Genomic DNA, 24,859 nt, shown 5'->3' with positions numbered 1-24,859 from the left:
AGAAACCTCAATTCTCTGCAGAGAGGAAAGCAGATCTCTTACTTTGCATCCATTCAGCCTTCCTTATTCCAACAAATGCATGCAGGCATATTCCATGGACAGGAACTCACATTTCTTCTCCTCATCTCATAGGTCTGAGGCCTGGAACTGAATATGGCATTGGAGTGACAGCAGTGAGGAACGACAGGGAAAGTGCTCCTGCTACCATCAATGCTGGCACTGGTGAGTGTCCTGATCCATTTGAGCTCTGCAGGAGGCAACTCAGGTGGAGCCACTCCTTCATTTCTAAGAGATGCTGAAGAGATATTTTAGAAAGTTCTTCCTTTCATTTTGCTACGTTACCCCTCAAGGAAAAAAAAAAAATCCCACAAAGGTCATGACTTCTGAATCAGACTTCTTTTTCCTGTTCCTCTTAATGTTCTGGGAGCTTCATCTCCAGGTGAGCTCCCTAATGATAATAATGCTTGCGCTGATCTCTCTGGCCATCCTCCTCTATCTGTGAGGGTTTCTGGCAGGAATGGTGGTGGCCAAAATGTTGATGTGACAAAGAGAGGTTGCAGTACTCCTGATTGACCTTCCAATGCAGAATTTTTCACCCTTTTCCCAGCTGAATTATCTGAAGGCTTTATTTCTGCCTCTCAAGTATAAGGGGGGAAATTTGTTTTAGTTTTGTCTGTAAAGGAGAATATCATCATCCTCAACCAATTTCAAAAGGTGTCCTGGTTTGAAAAGCAAAACCAGTGAGAGGCTCTAAGTCAGAAGTACAGTTTATTAGGAAAAGGGAACAAAGAACCAAATATATACAATAGCACAAAAGAAGAACTGCTGACAGAGTCAGAGATACAACCTGACACTTGCTGGCTGGGGCGGTGGTGGCAGATGTGGTTCTGTCCCAGCAGTGCTCCTGTAGACTGATGGAGTTTCCCTCTGGAGGTCCAGTGCAGGGAAGATCTCAGCTGTTCCTCTTGGAAGAGGGGATCTCCTTGCTGTCTGCACAGCCCCGCTGATATCCTTGATGGCATCGTTTGGCTCCTCCCTCTGGGCGGAGCATCTCACAAGAGAATGCTGTGATCTTCTCAGCCATGTGGCTAAAAGAACAGGTCCTCCTGGAGGGACTCATCTCTGAGTCACGAGATAAGGGAAAAAAAAAGGAATTGCAGCTGGAGGTGGTAATGGAATACACCCCAATATTATAACCTAGGACAAAAAGTCCCAAAGGTGAGCAAACCCTGAGCTGCTGCCAGATCCCCAGTGGAGATGTTCCTCTACAGATGCCTGAAAAACTCTCTCAGAGCCGTTCAAAGACGCCTCAACTTTGCTTGTTTTTCACCATGTAGATCTTGATAACCCCAAGGACTTGGAAGTCAGCGAGCCCACTGAGACCACCTTGTCCCTGCGCTGGAGAAGGCCGGTGGCCAAGTTTGACCACTACCGCCTGGTTTCCACCAGTCCCTCCGGGAAGAAGAGCGAGGTGGAGATCCCTGTGGACAGCACCTCCTTCCTGCTGCGGGGGCTGGAGCCAGGCACCGAGTACACCATCAGCCTGCTGGCAGAGAAGGGACGGCACAAAAGCAAACCCACCACTGTCAAGGGCTCCACGGGTGAGTGACAGCTTTTGGTGGTCACTGGACAGGGATTAGCCCAGGGATGACTTCACCCGATTTCCTAATGCATATCTGGGGAACCTCCTGCAGAGCAGACAGCTCTGCCAGCATCAGAGAGTGAAGGGTAGCTCTGTATGTCCCTCCCTGCTGTGCTCACCTCCATGCTCCCAATGATTTCTTGCTTTGAGAGGCCTCACAAAGAGCTCATCCACGGGTCCTGCATGGATGTAGAACTCATTCTTTGCTTTAGGTGAGGCTGGGTATTTTTGTACATCATGTCTTTTAACATGTTTTGCTTTCTACAGCGAAAAACCTTAGAGGAAGAGCAACCAGAATGTGTTTAACTTTGTTTGTTCCTGCCTAATTTATTCTCTTCACAGCAGGCCATCATCCCTCAGCAGGGCCAATGGAGCTCTTACGTTGCCTTATTTCAGTTTTCTCATCCAAAAATGCTCCTTTCCCAATCTGGTCCAAGCCACCATTTCCACTGGGTACTGTGACTTATATTTGTCTGTTTCTGCCATCTCCATTTGTGCACACCACTCCCTCTGACCAGTATCAGATGACTTCTTGAACAAGGTTTTATCCTTTGTGAAACATTGTGAGCCAAGGTTTGTTGCATAGGGAATTATATCTCAGTATAGAACACAAATAAATCCTAAATCTTTAGGTTTCTCAGCCTAAATTCTGTGAGGCAAAGCCTTAACTGCTCTAAACAAGCAGAGATGGTGAAATCACAATCAGCTGGGCTACAGTTATTTGCCTTAGCAGATACCAAGGTTTTTATCCTTTTCTCCCCAAAGACCATCTGTGAGGTTAGCAATCCATCAGAGAGTTACATAGTCTGGAAACCATTGGTCCAGAACAAGTTGTTTGATGCCTAAGTCAGGCCTGCATCCAGTGCAGAAAAAAACTGGGAAACCTTGAGGCACATACAGAAAAAAGGAAGCTGTTGGTTTGTGTGGCAGGTGTGAGCAAGCCTCAATTTTCCAACTCTCTCTGTTGGAAGACTGAGAGGCTTCAAGGAAGTCTGCAGTGCTGGTGAAGACGCAGAAACAATGTGCTGTGGAATCTCACAGCTTCCAAAGCTTCACAGGGTGGCTTCTTTTTCAATGTTTGCCTTTTTTTTTTTTTTTTTTTTTCTTTCTTTTTTTTTTTTTTTTCCTTTAGAAATACCTTTGTCTGGCTGCTGTATTTATTTTATGTCTTTACTCAGAGCACCAGTAAACACAGAGGGCTCTGCAGTGGGCTCCTGGGAGCAGCAGTTGACATAACCTGGCTCTATGACCTTTCTCCTGGGTAGGAATGGACAAATCCAAACACAGAGCACAGGGAGCAGAAATTCTCTGGAAGCCTGGGCGGTACAAGACAAGTGGTCTCTTCAGTTTGCTTTTCCATCTACCCTCAAGACACTCCTCTTTATCCACGTTCCAGCACTTGGGAGGTCCCAAGTCCTCAGGCTAAAGCCAAACAATCTTGTTTTGCCCTCTCTTGTGGAGGCAAGCTGAAATATTCAGAACTCATGAACCTAGAGCAAAGGACACATCACAAAATCTTCCATAACACAGGATGGAAGCCACTGTTGCTTCTGTCTCTTCACAGGGATGAAGTGCAGCTCAAGTGACAAAGTATTTTTTTTAATTGATGTCCCTGATCTTGCACTCAAGGGATGGCAAAGATAATAGGGTGAAGTTTGCTAAATTTTGCTGAAAAGGAAAGGCTGAATATTTCACATTTCTGTTTGCTTATTTGTAGCTCCACGTATTGTAACCCTAATGCAAGCATTGAGTCCTGACCCAGAGGAGCTCCCTGAAATAAGTTTTTTTGCTCCAGAGGCTTTAGGAATGCAGGAGAATTCCATGAGGGACTTCGTGGTCCTAAGGGGAACAGACCACACAGCTTTAGTGTCTTGTGGTGTGTGAATACAGGAACCCACAGCAGTTTTGTGCTGGAGTACATGGAAGTGTCACAGCAGAGCCCTTCCTGCCCAGAGAACCCCGGGGAGCTGGGATTGACAGTCTCCAAACCAACACTTCTATAAAACCAAGGTGTGTGCATAGGCTGGAGAGCAGCACTCTGCTCCTCTGGAAGCTGTGGCTACCACAGGAAACTCTGTTATTAGTGAAGGTATCACCAGGCTCCCACCTGCCATTGCACGAAGGTTTGACTCAGAAATTAAATATAATGAGCCATTTTACTCCTTGGAGGGACCTTGCCTTTAGCATGTCCCAGCAGATGAGCAGCTCATCTGTAGGGTGAGCACGTAGCCAGCTCTGAGCAGCCCAGCACTCAGACTGCAGCTTTGTTCCCTCCTGCTCTGCCTCTGGAACCCTGCCTGCAGAGCACAGTGTGGGGCCTGGAGCAGGATGGATGGCAATACATCAGGCATGAGAGGCCTGGGGACATAAATGAGTGAGCATTAGAGAAACCAAGAGCCAAGCCCAAATTCCTCTGCTGAAGGACCCAGACTGTGCAGCAACTGTTGATGAATGGTGGATGTGATACTGTCTTGCCTCTGGAAGTGAGTTTGTACAGCAGAGCATGGCTTGGAGAAGTGACTTTTCCATTCTGCTGAATGTTTTTCACAAGATTTATGCTGTTTACCAAAGGCCCTTGTCCGTGGTGTGCGTCAGCCCCTCTTCCTCTCCTGGCTTCTCCAAGGCTCAGATTGCGCCACCCTTTTTTACACAAACTCAAAGAAACATCAGCAAGAATGATGAGGTGAGCCAGTTCCATGGGAAAGTGCAGTGCTGAGCACTGGGAAACTAAATTTGCCAGGGAAGATTGTCCATTTGTTCAGCTGGCTCCTCCTCTGAGAGCACCTGGCTCCTGAGTTCAAGATGAGGGTTTTTAGAGATAACTACTCCATTTCTGGAGTGTTTCTGGCTTGTGATGTGCTGCAGTGGTTTCTTCATGAAATTCTGAGGTGCACAGGCACTGCAAGCCCAGTTTAATCAGCTGTTTAAGAGAGGGAAAACTGGTTTGGCCAAAGGGGGCTAAAAAAGAAAACCTTTGCTGGGTCATCATGTCTCACACAGGAGATTGGAGAAGTGGCTGAGAGCACCTCTTGAGGAATCATTTAAAATCCCAGATTCAGAAGCAAGAAGTAATACAGAATACTTCTTGCTCTATCCCAAGGAGTTGGGGAAATGTCATGAGCATCCTTTTTAGTAAAACCACCAGAGAAACATTCCAGTGGCATTCCTCAAAAGGCCAACACCACATCACAGACATATCCAGGCCAGGCTCAGCCTGGAGAGTTTACCAGGAGATATTGAGCTAATTCCTAAGCTGACAGTAAGAAGAATTCCAGCCTGGGAAGGAGTTTATGCTTGTTATCTATCCAGTTTCCCTTTTACACAGATTCAATCTCTGCTCATTCATCTCACCACTGTGAATCATTTTCTGGCTGTCACCCACCAACCTGAACCTCCCAGAACTCTTTTTTCTGCACATCTATTCCCCTCATTGTTAAATCAAGTGTTTGAGCTCCACCACTCTTGTTATTCTACAGTTTGATTTTCCAGATTTTCCATTATCTGTTACAGCATTCTGCCTGCTAAACAAAGAACACTGATATTTCTGTGGTATCAGAGTATTTTCCATGTATTCATATAATTTAAATTTGTCCATCTCCTGTTTGTACACAAAGCCACATATTCCCCTGATACACATGAATTGAATGTAGGATATATGAGTGTTAATATCTGTGGTAGATGAAAACAATTCTTTCTCAATTCATTTGTGGAGTCATTAAGTCCAAGGTAATATTCAGAATTACATTCCCTATGTTCCATGGAACAACCTGTACCTGGCAACCTCCATGTAGCTCCCAAAGTTGGCACAATAAAATAAATCCACTTGTGAATCCAGCATATTTCTGGATTCAAATCTCACACAGGTTGTTGGTCCCTCAGGTTTTTTATAATATACTTAAACTGCTGCTGCATTTTCCACCTAGACTGGAGTAACCAAATCCTTGTGTGGCTGTGCTAGAACAGGCAGGGATGTGGGGAAAACGTGGGGTGGTCAGGGAAAATGAGAAGCCAGTTTTCATGATCTTACACAGGGTTCTCTCACACACCCTCGGTACATCAGGAGTGTAATTCCACCCTAATTTTATGTTGCCTCTTGTATTTTTGAACGTTTTATCTTCAGTTTCCAGTTCAGGGTTCCGTTTCCCAGGGCGAGCTGTCCCTGCAGGATGCACTGCTGCCCTCTCCTCCCCACTGGGCTGCCCACTCTTGTCTTCAGCAAAGCCCAGCCACCTCTGGGCTGTTAAATTACCAACTTTTAGACTAAACAAGTGCCGGTGCTCCTGATGCTGTAATTTTTTGCCTGTTCCCAGAATAAGAAAGACTTGTTTGGCACCTGCTGATGCACAAGCAGCTGGGAGTTGCAGAATGGTTCCAAACCTTCCTGCTTTGTTCCAGGAGCTCAGCAGCCCTGCAGCAGCCACACAACAGTGCTGACAGTGGTTTACTGGGCAAGAGGGGATGAAGGCAGTGGTGAGCATTGTAGCTGTGCTGGTGTGATGGAAACATGGTTATCTCCAGGCTGCAGCATGAAATGCGGATGAAAAATTAAACTCTACAATTTTAATAAAGATTTGTAGGGAATGGGTATGTTTATTTACAGCGCTGTGGACGCATGTGGGGACTCATTGCTCTTTAATGGACATGCGTACTTTTATGAGCTTTTGATATTTTTTTATTATTTTTATTAATTCCTATATGCATAGAATTTTACAATAGGTTAATGCATATTTATTCTGCTGATTTCACATTATACTTATAGCTAGTTATACTTGTACTCAGTTTCTGTCAGAAAGTACAGAAAGAACTCTTGGGTTACTCTGCGCTGTTTCAAGGTCTGAAGAGTCTTTTTTATTTCTACCTTTCTACCTGGAAATTCACATTCTTTTTCTTAGCTGGGGTAGTTTTGCTAGGGCTAGACTAAACAGCATATTTAGCAGGTTCAAAATGGCACATTTTACCTAAATTTAAATGGATTTCTACTCTGTTAAATTTTTACTGTGTTTCAAGCATAGGCAGAGCCTGCTCAGATCATGTCTGGGGTGATTTAAGGACAGTTCTTACCTAAATCAAGAATATCAATGTCATATGTAAATACAAATATTTATATTATATATAAATATGAATCAGTCTTTGCTTTACAGGTTTCTCTCCTTCCCAGAGGTGAGCAGAAAACTCACACTGTGAAAACAATGTTTTCACACCTGTAGTTGACCTGAGAGCATATTTACAAGATAACATTTCTGCATCTATTTGAAAACATTTCTAATTGATTTTGCCCCTCTGAAAATGTATATCTTTGTGATGAATGTGTGAATTTGGAGACATGTAATGAATCCTGAGTACATATTTGTGCTGAGCTGCTGGATGGTGCTCGATGACTTGCTTTCTCTTATGGAATGCTAGAGGAGCATGAAAGCAAGGAAGTCACCGAGGTGTGAAATGATGTGGGTTCCCACTAATGAGGAGATAATTCTGCATGTCAGAGAAATCCCCTGCCTGGTGTCTTGTGGCTGGGATCAGAAACACGTTGCTTGTGACCTCCACAGCTCTCAGATTTCCAGAATCTGACTGTTCTACAGGATATATCCATAGATCATTCAGCATGATGAAAGCCAGGCCTTTCCCCTTTCCATTCCTGGATCTCCTATAAGAAATATTTTTAAAGCTTTTCCCATCCTAGTTTTCAGGCAAGAATGTGTGTCCCCTCCACTTTCTTCTGCATGTATCACAATGGAGAACTTCTCCAGGCCTGTTTTTGGTAGGATATGAGGAGATTTAGCATGTTTCTGATGTGATTTCCCAGCCTGGGTTTGGATGTGTTTGTGAATTTTGGCATGAATTCCCTTCATGGTTTGTATGAGGAGTATTCCCTGATGGGTGTAGGAAAAGGGCACATTTGGATACTCAGGGTTGCAATGTGATGTAAATGAGCAAAGTTCTTTGGAAGTAATCAAAGAGAACTGATTTCCATCAGCTGAGGATGTGCCAGCTCCCTGCTGGAAGCATTCCAGCTCATCTCTGCTGGTTGGTTGCTGCTGCTCAGGGTGGCTCTGTGAGAACCTGGCTGGGTGTGCTGATGCTCCCTTTGCTCGAGGCCTGGACTCAGTCTCCAAAACCAGGAGAACCCCTCTGTTTGCTTTGTGGGCTGTGCATTGGGAGCTCTGGAAACAGAGTGTGTTGGAGCTGGTGTTAGCTGTTGTTTGGAGGGTTATAAATTTTAGCACTTTTTAGCACTTCTGGTCACCACACCTGGACAATCAATCAGTGAAACACCATTTGATCCTCCCCAGCTCAGTTATTTAACATCCCCCAGCCCTGAACCTCCTGCTCTGCTTTTAGTGCCTCCTCACCTGCCCAGCCCAGAGCCACTGGGGCTTTTCATGACCTTAACATGACCCACAGGACTTCCAGTAGTTTCACCCTGTCCTGGGCAGCACAAGATGAGGTATTTGGTTAGCTCCCTATCACTCTGAAAGGCCTGTCCATTTTAAACAGAAAACAGGAAATATTTCTGCTGGGAAATCTTTGAGAAACAGAACTTCCCAGTCTCCCAGCTGGCACACAATTCCAGAGTAACCTCTGTGGAGCTACTCAAAGCCAGCTCTCTTGATCCCTGAAGCTCTAGCTGCTGCAGGTATTTCCCATGGATTCACAGCCACGTGTTCCTTTTCTGCTTCAAAATCCAGAACTTCATTTCTATATGGCTTTGGTATGGATTTTAGGCTTGTGAGTGATGCTTTTCGTCTTGGCTGGTTTATTCTAACTTTTGCATGGGATGAAACTCTTTCAGCTATGGAATGAGAGCCTCGGGTGGTGCAGCATGGACAATGCCCTGTGCAGTTTGAAGGTGATGCAGCATCAAATCTCTCTTCAAATTGCTTGCAAAGAGAGACATTGATGCATCTGCTGCTGATAAGGGATGTGGGAGCACAGAGATGCTGCATGTGCTTGTCTGGATTGTGCTTAAACACAGGAGGAGTTTGGCATGGGAGTGGTGCTGTCAGAGAAAAAAAAAAGATTTTGACACCTTTCCAAAAATTCCCACCTCTTACCCCTGTTCCATGAATTTCATGAGGGCTGAGCTCAATAATGACCAAAGTACCAGGTGTGAGCTCAGGTCTGGAGACTAAGGACTGTGCTTGTCCATCCCTCAAAACCAAATTCCCAACACCAGGTAAACTACTTATGCAGAGACACAAAGATTGTTCCACAGAGCCAGAACAGTCTCACCTCTCCATGGTTTGCTCTCTCTGATGTTGTTTGTTTGGGATTTTTTAAATAAGAAACAACATCCTTGATCTTTACCATGACACTGTGGTTGCTGTGCCATCTGTTTGGGTGCTGGATGGCTGAGGATTTTGGAGCTCCCCAGCAATCCTGTTTGGTGCATGATTCCACAGGAGAACCCCTTGGTCCCCGGAGAGCATGAGAGGGTTGTTTGCTTTTCTGTCTCCGACATGCATGAGAAACAAATGGCAGGAAAAGTGGTTCTGCATCGTGGAGGAGAATGAAGCTGAGCATTTTCAGAGAAATCAGAATTGCTTTTAACCTGTGATGGCTCCTGCATTACGTGTTATAACCAAGCTTCTATTTAAAAGATTTAACTTCATTGTAACTTTAGTTTCACTTTCATTTTAAGGAAATGTATTTGTTTTATTTGTTTCTGTTGCCACTAACAGATTGTGATCTCTGATACAGCCAGTTCCCTTCCTGTTCTGCTTTCTCTTTTCCAGATAACACTCCTATTTTGACACAACTCCTATTTTACCTCAATGAATCTCCTTTCTGTTCCTCATAAGGGAAGACAACTCTGTATGAATGCATTTCTTTTATTGTTGAATATCATCATCATGTCATAAACAGTCTCTTTCCTTCTTACAGGATGGGAAAAGTTCAACATAACTTCTGTTCCTTAATTGCAGCAATTTACTGATTCATGAATGAATTTTACTGAAGATCATTATGATCTATGAGCACTCAACCTCTGAAATTCCGCCCCAGCTGCCTGCCTAGGGCTTTGAGCAGACATGCAACAATCACTTTTGTTTTACTGGGAGAAACTCCATATGAGTGATGCTGCTAAGCCTAAATTTCATTTATTCCAAGGCCCCCTTAAATTCTGTATTAAAATATGTATAAAGTTGAAGTTTACAATTGACAACTTACATTTCCCTTCATGCAATGTCTCTTATGAATTCTCAGTCATGCAGAATGGGATTATTCAGAGACACTCTGTTCTTACTATAACACTTATGTGCAATAATTCAAATAAATCAGAAGGGTGCTAGAAAATCATCCCAGGCCACAGGTCAGTGATAGAGCACACAGGAGTTTCCAGGTAGAAAAAACAGGCAGTGCTCTCTCATTTTCTCCTCTGACTGTTAATATTAAGGAATCAGTTGTATCCCCTTTGTAACAAAGAAATTTCCATTCTTGCTGAGCAAATGACCTCAACTTTCAGATTTAACAGCAGAGTTACCTCTGATGGCTCCCAGCTTCCTTGGCTACCCCTATGGGGGTTTGCAAGAATGTTAATTTCTGTGAGTCAACATTTTGATTTAAATTAATATCAGTAACTCTGAAAGTCCTGTCTACACCAACAGGAAGGGTCTGTGGGTAGAATAATGTGACAAAAGAAGAAAAATCCATTAAAGACATGCAGACATGGAGGCATTTTTCTCTTCTTTGTTGTTTTGTATTAGAAATAGTTTGGAAGCTTAAGCAGCATCCTTCAAGTGGATGCAATTAAAAGCATAAATATCTGAATCCCAACTACTTTAAACTGTACCTTTTCCTACTCTTACAACACAGTTACTTCAGAATGGCACTGAAGCCAAGTTGTTTCACAACTCAGTGTATCACACTGAGTAAAGTTGTCACCGTAATACCTATTATCTCATAGAGAGTTGTGATTAATGTTGATAAAACACTTATAGCTGTAAGATTCTCTATGAGCTGCTTTCTGTGGGCAGCCTCCAAATATTTATTAATTATTAGAGTCCTTCTCTGACTGTTCTGTTTTGCCATGTCTCCAAAGAGGCTCTATTGAAGTTATCTGAGGCAGCTGATAGTGTAAATGTAGGGCAGTGGGGGAGCATCTCTGTGGCCTTGATTAAATGTGAAATTCATTAACACAGAACCTCATTAAATAATCCAGCATCAGCACCCCTCTGCAACCCAAGTAACAGATTGACTCTCTGTCCTTATCCAGAGGAGGAACCTGAGCTGGGGGAATTGTCAGTGTCAGAGCCTGGCTGGGATGGTTTCCAGCTCACCTGGACAGCAGCCGACGGCGCCTATGAGAACTTTGTCCTCCAGGTGCAGGAGCCTGGCAAGCCCGAGGAGACCCGGAATGTCACAGTCCCAGGGACACTGAGCTCTGTGAATGTCACCGGCCTCAAGGCCAACACTCCTTACACCATCACCCTTCAGGGGGTCACTCGGGGCTACAGGAGCAAGCCCCTTTCTCTTGAGACTGCCACAGGTACCTTTCCTGCAGCCCCACGTTCTTGCTGACAGAGATGTGAGCCGGAGCTCCTGCGAGTGCTGGGCAAATCCTGCCCGCTGGGGCAGCCTTGCACGGGGTGCCCTGAGCTCCTTAAAGCTTGGCTGAACATCTCTGGCATGGCAATGCCTCATGGTCAGGCTTCCTAGCCAGAGTTTCAGTGCCCTTCCCTCCTTGCTTTCTCCCACCCCGCCTCAGAACAGCTTTTTTTTTGTTCCCTTTCCTCACTTACATGGCTGACACTAACAGCAAAACCCAGCTGGATGTTGTACCTGCATGGGAAAGGCCAGGTTGCCTGGTAAAATTATAAAAATATTTCATTTATTAGCCCAGATACTCAAAGCCTGAGAGTTTTTACCTTCAGAAGCTGCCTCTGAAATTCTGCAGTAGCTTCTGTGTGAATTCAGACTCAAAGTGGTAAAGCTGTGTGTACCTGACTCAGGGCAAGGACAAACACCTTCCATATGTTCTCATATAGGAAAGGACATAAATTAATTCCTAATAAGAAAAATAAAATGCATTAAGCCATCTAAGATCAGGAGACTGGCCTGAAAAAGATATAATGCAAAAGATCAAATTCAGCAGAACTACCCTGGGATAAAACTGGCCTGAAAGGAGGCAGGTGAGCTCTCTGCTATCAGGAGTTTGCATGAAGCTCATCAAGGACACCAAAATAATTTTCTGGTTGATCATGTGAAACGCATCAGTTTGAAGTAAAAGCTTATCACAGGCCTTGACCATGAGAGATAAATGTATATTTACATCTCTGCTCTGTGGCTCCCTGATCCTCCCAGTTGTTTTGATAACTGTAATGAACAGTGTGAATTAATTGGCACTAAAGGGGCACCAGTGGCCTTTCCTTCAGACAATTTCTTGCAGACAATTTCTGCTGCCTCTGGGCTCCCCTCCAGCCCTTTGTGACCTCCTGTCTCTGTGAGATAGCCAGAGCTGGCTCATGCCAGGCTCCCCCAAGCACACAGCACCCAGCACAGAAAGGGATGAAAGCACCTGTGAGAACTAATCAGAATTAAAGCAAGAAGTGCAGCAGAGCTTGCTTGTTTCTGTAGTGCTTCGAGCAGCCTGGCTTGGGCAGGAATGCCTGTGCTGTGTCCCAGTGAAAGTGCTGAGCTTTGAGAGTCCTCCCCAGGAGCTGGGAGCAGATGCCCGTGGAGAACAGAGCAATGTGCTGGACAAAGAGACAAAGCAGGAAACACATCACGGGTGTCCTGCCTCAATATGCGATGTGCTCCCTTCCTTTACCCTCGTGAAAGCAGCAGAAAATGCCCTGCTGAGGGTTTCCCTTCCCTTTCTGGGTCAAGCCCAGCGCCCGGCTTTTCAAAACCTTCCTTTCTGGGGACTTCCAATTGTTAAAAAAATATCTGAACCTTCCTGTAACACTACGGGGATGTCTGCAGAGAGGAAGAAACCCCAAGGCATCTCTCCCTGTTTTGCATTTTGGCTCCAGCTCCAAAATTACAAGCCAGCTTTCACAGACTTAAGCTGAAAGGGAAAGTAGAAGAGTAAACAAAACACAAGATTTTCCTTTGGATAAAGCAACAGCTTTGCTTTTAGCTTCTCCTAAAACTGGAAGCTATCTTTTCCAAATGCCCCAGGGGCATGGAAGAAAGTCCTTTTGCATCTGCTTTCACGCTCAGGCCTCAAAGACGTGGCTGCTCCCAAAGGGAAAGGAAAATAACCATAGTTTTAATGTTATTTTAATTTTTTTTTTCTTATCTAACATTTTGCGATGCTTTAATTTGATTTCCTCCCGTTAGTAACTGTCTGATTGTAGCAAGCTTTTACTCACACCGCCTTCCCCAGCTGGCAGTGCTGCCAGCCTGGCAGAGAGGAGCCTTAGAGGAGGCTGGGGCCATTCTGACCGGTGTTGTTTCCCTCCCCAGGAGAGCAGCCCGGCGTTGCTGAGCTCGCGGTTTCCGACATTACCCCCGAAAGTTTCAACCTCTCCTGGACAGCCTCCAACGGGGACTTCGATGCCTTTACGATTGAAATTATTGATTCTAACAGGTTGCTGGAGCCCATGGAGTTCAACCTCTCAGGCAACTCAAGGACTGCTCATATCTCAGGGCTTTCTCCCAGCACTGATTTCATTGTCTACCTCTCCGGGATCTCTCGCGGGTTCCGCACACAGGCAATCAGTGCTGCAGCTACCACAGGTACACAAAGCCTGCCTCGGTGCTAACTTTGCTTTTTTGAACTCTTCCTTGCAGGTTGTGCCCCCTTCCCTGCCCTCAGCTACCCCACAGCCCACCCATTTCCCAATCCTCTACGCCTTCCGCGGAAGACCGACCTGGGACATTGTGAGCTGTGAATGCTGAGCCACCATCCCAGCAGCAAAGTCAGGCAATCACATCGTGCTGGGATTTCATTCACACAATGAGGCTAGGCATCAAGGCTGGGGCAGCCTCTGAGGCAGGAGAGAAGCAAAGCAAATATCCCAAGAACTAATGGGAGATAACTCCTTATGGTCACCTTTCAACCTGTGCGTGCACCTGTCCCACAGCTCAGAGAGGACACAGTTTCTCTCAGATAAGCTGATTTCTAGACACAGATTTACCCCGATTCTCCCAAAAGATGTCAGGCACGTTTTAGTCTGTGCCAGCACAATCCTGCAAGGCACATTCACTGCTTGAATTCAGCTTCAATTATTCAGGTTGTGTTAGGTGAGAGATTGAAAAGTCCATTTGAGTTGATGTCAGAGAAGGGAATAGGCAGGCACTGAGTTGTTGGCACGTTGAGCATTTCAAGGTTTTACAGTTGACAGTTTTCCCAGAAAAGACAGGGAAGTCAAATGCTCAGGATGAGAGTGGGAAGTGAGGACTGGACTACAGAAACAGAACATGGGGTTGTTATTGTAGGCAGATGATGGTTCATGTTGTGATCGTTTAACACCTCCACCAAATTTTGCCCCTCTAGGAAAAGTTGCCATAGTGATTTGTCACAGGAATGGAGTATTGTGGTCACTGAAAACAAAATATCAAATCTCAGCTATCAGATAATATAATACCAATTTCCAGCAGCAGCAGACTGTGAATATCCTCATTTGATGATGAGTGGCAAGGTCAGGGTAACAGCAGGGGTATGGGAAACATAGGAAAACACAAGGCTGGGTGACCCTTGTGGCCTGTGGTTGGGTGAATTCAAACTTCTCTATTAATTTATTTTATTGCTTTGGCTTTTAATAACTGTGATGCGTTTCCATTTGTTTTTCTTCCCGTAGTAGAGGAACTTCTCCTTAGCAAACTCAGTGTATCAAACGCTACCTCAGACAGCCTGTCACTCACCTGGGAGGCACAGGACAAGGCCTTTGATCACTTTATTCTGGAAGTCAGGAACTCTGACTTCCCCTTGGACTCCCTGGTGCTCACAGTGCCAGGGGACTCCCGGCAGTCTGTAGTGACCAACCTCAAAGCTGCCACTAATTACACAGTCCAGCTCCATGGGGTAATTGATGGGCAAGGTGGGCAGACCTTGACAGCCATGGCAACTACAGGTATTTCACTGTTTCACCTTCCAGGTTTGCTTTTTATTCTCCTTTCTCTTGCTATCCACCAAAATGCTCTAAAATGTGGCTCCAGCTCATCGTTGTTCCCTTGGGGAATTATAGGGAGATCACCATGAGGGGAGGCTGAAAGGCACTGAGAGAGCTTGGAAAAAGATCTTTGGCAATGGAAAAGGCTGAAAAAGTGTCCCCAGCATTAAGAGAGGCAGTAGTAAACCATGATGGTTTCCTTATATATACACACCTCTCTGCAAGCTCAGTGTATATATAATTGCCTTGCTCCAGATGGTTGATGTGTTTCACTCAGCATCTTTGCACTTGATCTTGAATGAAGTTGTTCATCCCACCCTCACTTGCTTTGCTGGGGGTGGGAGAGATGCCTTCATGTGGTTCTCAGCCTGGAGAGGCACCTGCATGTCAGTTTTGTCCTCCTTGAACCCAAATGTCTCCCAAGGCATTTCCATCTCTGGTGGGAGTTTTGTGCCGCATGTGAAATGATCAACCCAAACTGCATGGAGTGGTCTGGCCACCTTCTGCTGGTCCTGATATTTTCTCTGCCCAGGATTTTTAGGTTCTCAGCACAGAGCAGGGCTCAAAAAGCAAATCCCCCTTTTCTTGGTGGTCAGCTCACCACTCCGTCCCTTGCATTGCTCCCTCTGAGTCTCCAGAGCCTGTCTTGTTTCCCTGGGTGGTGGTGATTCCAGGATGGCAGGAGATCACTAAGACATGCCTGAGGATATGATTCCAGCTCATTTTGCATGTAACATTCCTGGGAGTCAGGCTGTCATGATGGGAATGTGCCTGACCATGGATGCAGGTGGCATGTGAAGGAATGTGGCCATTCCAGGATGAGGTTGGAAAGGCTCCCTTTGCCCTCTCTGAGCTGCATGTGGGGCTGAGGGCTCAGTTTTCCTGGGTTTTCCACCCAAACCTATTTGCTTTGTGGATACTTTCTCATCTCCTTGCCTGTCTTCAAGAGCACCATGGTGGTACCTTCCCTGCTGGCCATGAAGGCATCCATGCTCACTGGTTGACAGCATGACATCTGTGACATCTGTGTCCTTAATCGGGGCCACTTCCATTCACCTCTTCCCAGACAATTCCAGAGAATGAGGTGGATTATTATTTAAAAGTCTTGCAATGGGGGACAGGAGTAAAAGTTGGAACATCTTGCAGCAGTACTTGTTTTAGCAAAGAAAAAGATTTCACTCTTTCACCACTCTCTGTCGGTGGGATCCTCTCTCTGACTTTTCTCCCAGCATGGATCACTCTTCCATCATTATTTTTCTGTGTTCTGTTTCTCACTGGCTGCATTTCCCAAGGTGTTCTTGGTTCCTACTCAATTGACAACATAAAAATTGTAAAATCAGCCCAGAGAGCAAACACAGGATTCTCTGACCCTCTGTTGGGTTGTGTTTGTTCTCTCTCTGGGCTTTAATGAAGCTTTCATGATTTTTGTACTAAGTGTAAGAGTTTTAAAAGACAATGGGTAAGGAGCTCTCCCTCTTCTGGCAGGGTAGAGATGTGAATATGTGAATTTGAATTTTCTCCAGCAGAAAAGGAATGTCTTGGCTTCTTAAGGAGGTGCCCTGACCACTGAACAGTCAGGAAGGGGAGCAAGAGCAGTATTGTGAGGTTTATTGTTTATTAGACATTCTCTGATTGTGCCTAATCAGAGGATGAGGAACACCTTATCCGTGGAGTCCAGGGAGGTTTTGGCCTGAGATTAGTGCTGAGATAATCCCTGAAATCCCTCAAAAACCTCAGAGTCCAAAAATAGAAGTATCTACAACTCCAGGCAACAGAAACACCAAACAGAACCTGGACTGGGATTTCAAGGATTCCTGCCTGAATCCTATTCTCTCTATTTTGGAATTGCTGTGGGTCTGTAATCCCATCAAATTCCCAGTGTGGAACTCCCGCAATTTTTATGTCTATGTTGTTGGTGCTTCTGTAAACCAGGCCCAGATTTCATTAGGTAAGTTGAGTTTACTTAAGAAAATTTAATGAAAAAATATAAAAGTCAGCACTAATTTCATGGCTTCTTTCCAAAACCTGAGAAAATGGCTCTTACAATGCTGCTTTTTAAAAAAAATATTATTTTATTTTAATTTTTTTAATTCAACCACAGCAAAACAAGACACAAGACCTGTGTTCCTTTCTCCCCCAGAGGCTGAGCCACAGCTGGGCACGCTCGCCCTCACAAACGTTACCCCTGACAGCTTCAACCTGTCCTGGACCACCCGAGACGGGCCCTTTGCCACGTTTGTTATCAAAATCCAAGATTCCCTGGCGGCACAGGAAGCCCAGGAGCTGACAGTGCCGGGGGGCACCCGCAGCGCCCACATCTCAGGCCTCACAGATCACACTGCCTATGACATTCACATTCAGGGCACCACCAGGGCAGGTGTCCCCACAGAGCCCCTCACTGCCTTTGTCACCACAGGTACCTCCAAGCTCTGCAGTCCTTTTCTTGGCTCAGGGAAACACGTGTCCCCAAAAAGGATCTCCCCAGCAGCGATGGGTTTGTCTGAAAACCTGGTGCAAAGAGGGGTCAGAGCAGGAATGTTGACCTTAAAAAAATTCCTGGGAGCAGGATTAGTTTAAAGGGAGTTAAAAGGCCAGGTTGGATGGGGCTCTGAGCAAGCTGGGATAGTGAAAGGTATTTATGCCCATGGAACTGGAGAAATTTAAGGTCTTTTCCAACCCAAGTAATTCTGTGATTTCATGATTCTGTCATTAAGACCCCTCTGGAGCCTTTCTCCCACATCTAATAATCATTTATAACTCCTGAAGTTTGAGGGAGAAATTTGCCTGCTGCTTAGGAGTTCATCAGACAGGACTGGCTCGTGGAACACCTCCTGTCCCAGGACGTTCCCTTCCAGAGACCTACCCAAGATGTGAATCTTGGGGATTGCTGGATTAGAAGTAAATATGAGGCAAAAATATCTCTAAAATGAGTATTCAAATGTGTAAATATTAATACATAAGGAATTCCAAATTATAACTCTGCAGGGGGGATTTTTATGGCAAGTTCTAACAAAATTCATTCCAGTGTTTGTGAAATGTCAAAAGCAAACCCAAAGCCCTTTTCAGGAGAAGGTTCTGCCTTTAACTAACTGGTGTTTTCTGAGGTGAGTGGGATTTTGAGTGGTTGTGAGATTGGCTGAATCAGCTCCTGAGCCAACAGAGTGAGGCTGGACAAATCCTGTGGAGAAATACAAGCAGTGCCTGGGCTCCAGGATCAAGGCCAGGGCTTAGCAGAGCCACTTGATCTTCCTATTTGACTTGTCAGGATTTGAGTGAGCAAAATACACTGAGAGTCTTGTGAAATGTTGGCTTTTTTTTCGGTTTGTTTTTTTTTTTTTTTTTTGCTGAGACTTAGTGGTGAATTTTGAAGCATTTTCCACATCTTTTTGCTTTGACAAATGTCACACTGATGTGAAAAAGAAGCCCTCAGTGGAATTTCTTTAAGTTGTCAACAGAGCACAGCAGCAGCTGATTTGCACTGGCTGTGACCCTGGGTGATTAATGTTCCTGTTCTGGCACCTCTGACCCCTCCAGCACTGAAAACTAAAGCTGGAGATATTCATGTGGAATAGGTAAAGAAGCGAAATACAGGAGTTGTGAATGCCCAGACTGAGGCTTGTCCCTAAAGCACTGATGGTGGAGAGAAGTAAAAATAATTGAAAGCTTTATGTGCAGCATTTCTAGAGCAGTTTTGGTTATAACTTTCTTATAGTGCAAGGGTAGCAGTAGGAATATGCTTACACAGGGAGCTGGGAGGGGTTTCAGTGGAGCTGAAACCTCTCACTGGGAGGGGTTTCTCTCTCTGAGAGAAAAGTGAGAGAAGGTGCTGAGACAGCCCTGAGAAAAATTCAAAATTGAGCTCCACTGAAAATCCTCATTGTCCTGGCTATTAAATCCACACTAGGGGGAAAAATGTGATTTTTGTTTGATGGAATCTGTGACACCTTCTAATTTGCAATGTTTTTCACTTTTTTTTTTTCTTTCTTTTTTTTTTTTTTGTGTGTGTGTGTGTGTTCTTGCACCTTCCCTTCTTTTAGAGGCCATGCCCCCACTGGAAAACCTAACAGTGTCTGATATGAACCCCTATGGGTTCACAGTGTCCTGGATGGCATCGGAGAATGCCTTTGACAACTTTCTAGTAGTCGTGGTGGATTCTGGCAAGCTGCTGGACCCACAAGAGTTCCTCCTTTCGGGAGCCCAGAGGGAGCTGAAGCTTAAAGGCCTAATTACTGGCATTGGCTATGAGGTTTTGCTTTATGGGTTTGCCAAGGGGCACCAAACAAAGCCCCTGAGCGCTCTGGCTGTTACAGGTATTTCAATGTGAGCAAATTGTTCCCTTCCACCCTTTTCTCTCTCACTTTCCTTCTCACACGGAAGGCATTTTCGTGCAAACCTTGGCTTTTGCATCCTTCTCTGCATCGTGGCTCCACGTAACTCCTCGTGACTGATGGGTTCACCAGTGGAATTCTGTTCCCTTTAACTGGATGTTTCCCTCTGAGGGATCCTGTGGAGCAGCATGTGGGGGCCTGAGGGGTGAAAGTTCCTTGTGGTCTTGCAGGTACCTCTAACAAAGTCTTGAAAGAAGAATGGCTGCATGCAGAGCTCGTCTTGTTAACAGCTGGGCACATCAGCATTCTCCAACAGCATCATTCTCCCATGTTCCAGCCATCAGGACCTTCAGGAAGAGCCATGGACTCCTTCCCATGGCCTCCTCTCTTTCCTCTCTATGTGGGTTCCACCCACAGTGGGATCATTGCCACCCCGAAGTTGGCACCTCTCTCCTCAAACCAGCTCATGCTTCCAACCATATCAGAGCTGCTGTCTTCCCGCAGCACTTGGGCTTTCTTGGGAAATGGTTGCAGGCTGGTTCTCCAGCCCCAGAACCATCAGTTCTTATCTGACATTCCTGTCTGGGCAGCAGTGAAGCTGGGGGTGGGATCTGGTGGGAAGTTTGAGAGGAAAGAAATAGGAACGGCTGTGTGTGGAAGGAAGGATTGCATTTGGTGGGAGGTTTGAGAGGAAAGAAATAGGAATGGCTCTGTGTGAGGAAGGAAGGATTTCATTTGGTGGGAAGTTTGAGAGGAAAGAAATAGGAATGGCTCTATGTGGAAGGAAGGATTGCTCTGGAGGTGCTGTAGGACATAACCACTCCAGCAGCATTTCTCTAACTAATGGTGCCTGACCATATGAGTTAGAGGTGATTTGCAGGTAATTAATAACTTCGAGCCCTTGGGATCCTTTTGAATGGGTTCATTAACCAGAGGCAGCAGCTCTTGCATTTAGATTGAAGGGTGCTGTTTAAGAGAGGAATTTTCATGACTCCCCTTTCCTGTTTAAGAGCACAGTAAAGGATTAATCAGATCACAATCATCACAGATGCCAGAAGAGCATGAAATAAGGGGTTTGCATGGAGTAAAAGAATTTTCAGTGGCTTCTCTGTTGTCCTCCTAGCAGAAAGGTCTGACAATGTTCCAGACATGCAGTTCTGCAACAAGAGCTTGTTTTTATTGGCCATAAATGCGTGACACAGGTAGGGAGGGATAAATGCCCAGGAAACTCACCTTTAGCATGTGTAACTCTGCATGTGGGAGACAAACCTGTGTGTCCATGCAGTGGTTTGCTGTCCGAGAGTGGAAGTTAGAATGGGCCTGCACACACTCACATTTATCCTGTTCTGTGTAACACTAATCTTTTTATTTTTTTTAATAGCTGGCAGATTGTTCCCCTTGCTTTGAACTGTGGTCGGATTCTTGCAGTGTGCTATAGCCAGACCTCAGGCAGGTCTCTGATCAACTGATTAAAAAAATCATTTTTTTTCCCCACTGCTATCTTCTCCTTTTTTAGAAGCAGAGCCCGAGGTCGACAACCTTCTGGTTTCAGACGCAACCCCAGATGGATTCCGTCTCTCCTGGACTGCAGATGATGGGGTTTTCAACAGTTTTGTTCTAAAAATCAGGGACACCAAAAGGAAATCTGACCCCCTGGAGCTGATAGTGCCAGGCCATGAGCGCACCCAGGATATAACAGGGCTGAAAGAGGGCACTGAATATGAGATTGAGCTCTATGGAATTGGCAGTGGACAACGTTCCCAGCCCGTAAACACAGTAGCATCCACAGGTATTGTCTTTGCAGTGGGAAAAGTGTGACATTCCCTGCTCCTTTCAGCAGCTCCCTTTTCACAGCCAGCTCGTGCTGTTCCAGAGGTGTCCTGAGCTGTCTCCTGCATGTCCCTTGTCCAAGTCACTGGTTCAGTGTGGTGTGGTTATTTGTAATCAGTCCCAGCTTCCCAAGATTCATCACTGTCTATTTAATACGGTTTAATTGAATTACTTTAATGATCAGGAATTAGGCAGCAGAGTGTGGCAATTAAAACACTGTCTTTGAGGGCCAAGAAATATTGTCTGTGCATCAGCCTTTTTCAGTGATTTTCTGTGACTAATTACATCTCAGCTCTGCACAACAGTTTACCTCCCTAGGAAAGAGTTATGACAAAATGAATTTACCAGGGCCATTGAGAAGTTTATTTATGGCTTGACCAGCAAAGGCCTAAGCACCATTAATTTCAACTGATCTTACCAGGAGCAACATGTTCTGGGTAACTCAAATTGACTTGAGTTTCTTTACAAAATCAAAGCTTTGATTGAGGTTCATAATTGAAGCATTTCATTTTGGCACTTTTGAATGAAGTGTTTCAATCATTCTTTTCACACCAAAATCGTGATTCCATTCTGAAACACATTCAAACCTGAAGCACGTGATGCAATGTCTCATGAGCCAAATTTCTTCTTTAAAAATTTTTGAGCTTGCTGATGCTAAAATGTGGTAATTTGAAATCAAATTAATTATGGGAGGAAAATGATGAGACAGGAGAGCACACCAGGAGTGCAGCTCCTCCCTGGGGCAGCTCCAGCTCTGCCCTGGGACAGGGACAGGAGCCAGGGCACGGCTGGAGCTGGGCCAGGGCAGCTCAGGCTGGAGAGCAGGAAAGGTTCTTCCCCCAGAGGTGCTGGCACTGCCCAGGCTGCCCAGGGAATGGGCACGGCCCCGAGGCTGCCAGAGCTCCAGGAGCCTTTGGCCAGCGCTGCCAGGGATGCCCAGGGTGGGATTTTGGGGGGTCTGGGCAGGGACAGGGGTGGGCTGGGTCATCCTTGGGGTCCCTCCAGCTCAGGGTATGATTCTAAGCTCCATGAGTGAGCAAAGCAACAGGAATGCCTAAAGGAGGCATTTGCCAGGCAACAACAACTCAGCGTTGAACAACTTCTCCTGAGGCAGCCTCCGAGCCCTCATCCTCCACCCTGCTGCCTGCGGGCTCAGCTGCAAGCACAGAAAGGCTTTCCCAGCTGCACTCCTGCCATCACATCCCTGCACAAACAGCCAGGCCACCCTCACAGTCCACCAGACACTTCCACGAAGCAGAATGAGCACCAGCAGCCCCCCTTGGCCAGGCTCCTCACGTTGACTCCCAGTGGAGAGGGATGTTTACAGGCCACTGCCCTTGTCAGTAGCAGGTCCCCATCCTCAGTGACTCCCAGGATAGTTATGGGAAGCCACTGAGAGTTGTCATTTTCCTCATGATTAAGCCCTGTGCAGTCCTTGCAGGGAGATTTAGCACATGTCACTGGAGCCAATAGCCCAAGAGATGTTTGTCAGCTGGAAATAGCCCATGAATAATGGACACTAGAGCCTCAAAAAGCCACCTAAATAATTTGGGCTGCAGGTTACACCACGCTGGGTGGGTGGCTGCTAAGGTAGTTGTGGCAGCCAACTAATTTCTTTTTTAGGAGTGGATTATTGCACAAACATATGGATATTTATAGCATTTCCAGTGTGGTTGCAAGGAAATATTTCTATCCCTGAAGAGGGAATTTATCCACTGCTGCTCTCAGAGTTGGTGTCTTTCAGAATTTTATCTGTAATACCTCAGTAAAGGTGCAATTTAACCCCCACTGGGAGATCACAACACATTTGTGGTCCAATTAATATCCTTGTGGGAGGTGTGAGTCTCATGCTGCTCCTTTCCTCTTCTTCCAGTGGTGTTTTGCCACATTGTGACAGCAGTTTTTTCCTGAGATGATCACAAAACACTTCACATGCTCTTGATTTGTGATTAATGCAACCTGCTGCTTCCTGTTGACTGGGAGAAGAAAGCCAAGGAATATCTTCCTCTAGTCTGCTAGAAAGGAAAGAACAATTAGCAAAAAGCATCCCTAAAAAAGAGCCTGTGTCAGGTACCATGGGTGCTTTAGCAGCCCCTCAGGAGAGTTCCCTGTCTCGCATACACCTCTTTGGGGATGATGCTGGAGGATAAAGACAATTCACCTGTGCCTGCCCTACAGATGACCTGAGGCTCCCTGTGAGTGCCAGGTCAGGAGCATGCTGGCTGCTTTCTGTGCCTGCTTCATTCTGGCTTTCAGGTAGCCCAAGAAGATGATTTCATTCACTTCTTTTTCATTTCCCTGTGCTCAAAGGTGCAGATCTCTCCCATCTCTCGGACTCATTCCAGGACAGATGCTCTGATGGTCCATTATATTTCCTGCCAGGTTCTCTCCCAGGAATGCAGCTGGGGGACTTGGGGATGTGGAAAACTCACATCAAAGCTCTTCTTACTGCTCTTTGTCATGCAGCTCACCTGGTGCAGAAAACAAGCCTGAGGCCTGTGAAAATGTGCACAGCAGAGTCCAAGTGGGACGGATTGGGGATTTTATTTTCTGGGAAAGGCTGAAATTCTCAATGTGTATGCAAACCAAGTGCTCGTCCATCTGTTTGGTCTCCAAAATCACCACCTCCCTTTTTCTTAAGCCTCCCAGGCTACCTATAATATAAAGCAAAACCAATCTAATTTTCAATTCTCCATCTTTCCTACATTTTCTTTATATTCTCTGATTTCCTTCAGCCTGTACCCAAACCAGCAACACCTTTTTGTGCCACGTAGCTATTCCAACCCCACCTCTCTTCCTTTCTTATCTGTAATTCTTTTCTTCCCTTGGCTTGTCTGTGTGAGCAAACCCCACCAACACAACACTTCTAGTGAGCTCCAGAGACATAATTTACATTTCTCTTGAGAGCTCAGTTGTTTTTCTTTCCTTGCCTCTCAGTTGATTTAGTGCCCTGCTGCTTTGGGGACACATGGAACAAACAGCCTCTGACTCCTTTCCCGCAGGCACGTTCTTTCCAAGCTATTTCAGGCCCAGTCCCTGTTGTTTTTCCCCCCTCTGCCCCCCTTCCCCTGCACTCAGCCTGTCTCCACTCCTCTTCACGTGGCTGATCTTTGGGATCTCTCCTCTTTATGTGCTCTTTGCCTGCTCTGTGTGTGCTGTTTATTTTGTAATACCTCAGGGCTCTTTTGGTTATAGCCAAAAAAAAGCTGGAAAGATTGGAAGTGGGATGCTCAGTGTAAATCTCAATGTAAAATCTCTTTAACACGTTCTTCCAAAGCCCTTTCCATGCTTGTTCTGAAGGATCTTAATTAAGCCTCCAACTGGAATGTTTCAGATACATGTTTGGTTTAAGTTTGGGTTATTTTTGGTAAAATTTGGGCTTTGTTTGCCCAGCTTACTGATTTAATTTATGTGGGCAAGTGCAGTGATCAGGTTTTGATAGGGAAAGGCCGAGTTTTATGACAAAGAGCTGCAGTGGAGCCACAGGTGCCTTTCCTGTGATGGTTGTACTTCGATGTTCTCTGGATGGATATGCTTGAAAGAAAAATCATGGGCTCAGAGCGAGATTCCAGGAAGAAAATCTTGTTTCTTCTGGTTTGAAGCCAACAGAAGTTCCAGGAGGGAGTTCTTGAGAGGAGCCTTGATGGGCTCCCACACCCGAGTCCAAGTCTCCTTGGAGCACCCTGCATTAGGAACTTCATGCTCAGGAAGAGAGATCTGTCCATGGCTGTCATTGCTGTGTGTCACAGAGGCCTCTGCAACTCAGTGGAAGGTCTAAAAATCCTCCAAGTGAAACTGGAATAGAAAAAAATCTTAAATACAGCATCCCATGGGTAGCAGAAAGTCATTTCTGCGCATTTTCCTCCTGCTTTTCTACAGCACTGAAATCTCCGTTATTTCTATATGTATATACATGTTGGGTATTTTTAACCTATGCAATCCTGAAATAGTCCTGAAAAAAAGGAAAATTTGGACCAAACAGGTTGTTGCTGTAATAAAAACCC

The 24,859-nt window shown here is 45.5% G+C and overlaps 2 protein-coding genes across 4 annotated transcripts in view; both read left to right on the top strand.

Moving 5' to 3' along the window:
- LOC110482254 (tenascin) overlaps nucleotides 1-24,859 on the top strand; it is a 72,718-nt gene that overhangs the window by 33,252 nt on the left and 14,607 nt on the right. Inside the window, exons 9-13 of one of the 3 annotated variants that reach the window (XM_021551384.4) lie at nucleotides 133-222; nucleotides 1,338-1,601; nucleotides 10,854-11,126; nucleotides 13,049-13,321; nucleotides 20,542-20,814. In XM_021551384.4, coding sequence (XP_021407059.3) covers nucleotides 133-222; nucleotides 1,338-1,601; nucleotides 10,854-11,126; nucleotides 13,049-13,321; nucleotides 20,542-20,814 — 1,173 coding nt within the window. The remainder of the gene's footprint in view (nucleotides 1-132; nucleotides 223-1,337; nucleotides 1,602-10,853; nucleotides 11,127-13,048; nucleotides 13,322-20,541; nucleotides 20,815-24,859) is intronic. The other 2 variants (XM_085594028.1, XM_085594029.1) reach the window with 2 other exon arrangements.
- On the top strand, nucleotides 14,328-17,422 carry LOC146765855 (tenascin-like; the record flags this gene model as incomplete). The annotated part of the gene is made up of 2 exons (XM_085593938.1): nucleotides 14,328-14,658; nucleotides 16,838-17,422. Coding segments are annotated over 2 exons (768 nt in total), but the record flags the coding sequence as incomplete, so codon positions are not given.

This window comes from Lonchura striata, chromosome 17 (genome assembly GCF_050655825.1).
Source record: "Lonchura striata isolate lonStrDom1 chromosome 17, ASM5065582v1, whole genome shotgun sequence".
Taxonomy (NCBI): Eukaryota; Metazoa; Chordata; class Aves; order Passeriformes; family Estrildidae; genus Lonchura; species Lonchura striata.
Note: the sequence above shows the minus strand (reverse complement) of the source record. Positions and strands in the feature narration are given on the sequence as shown.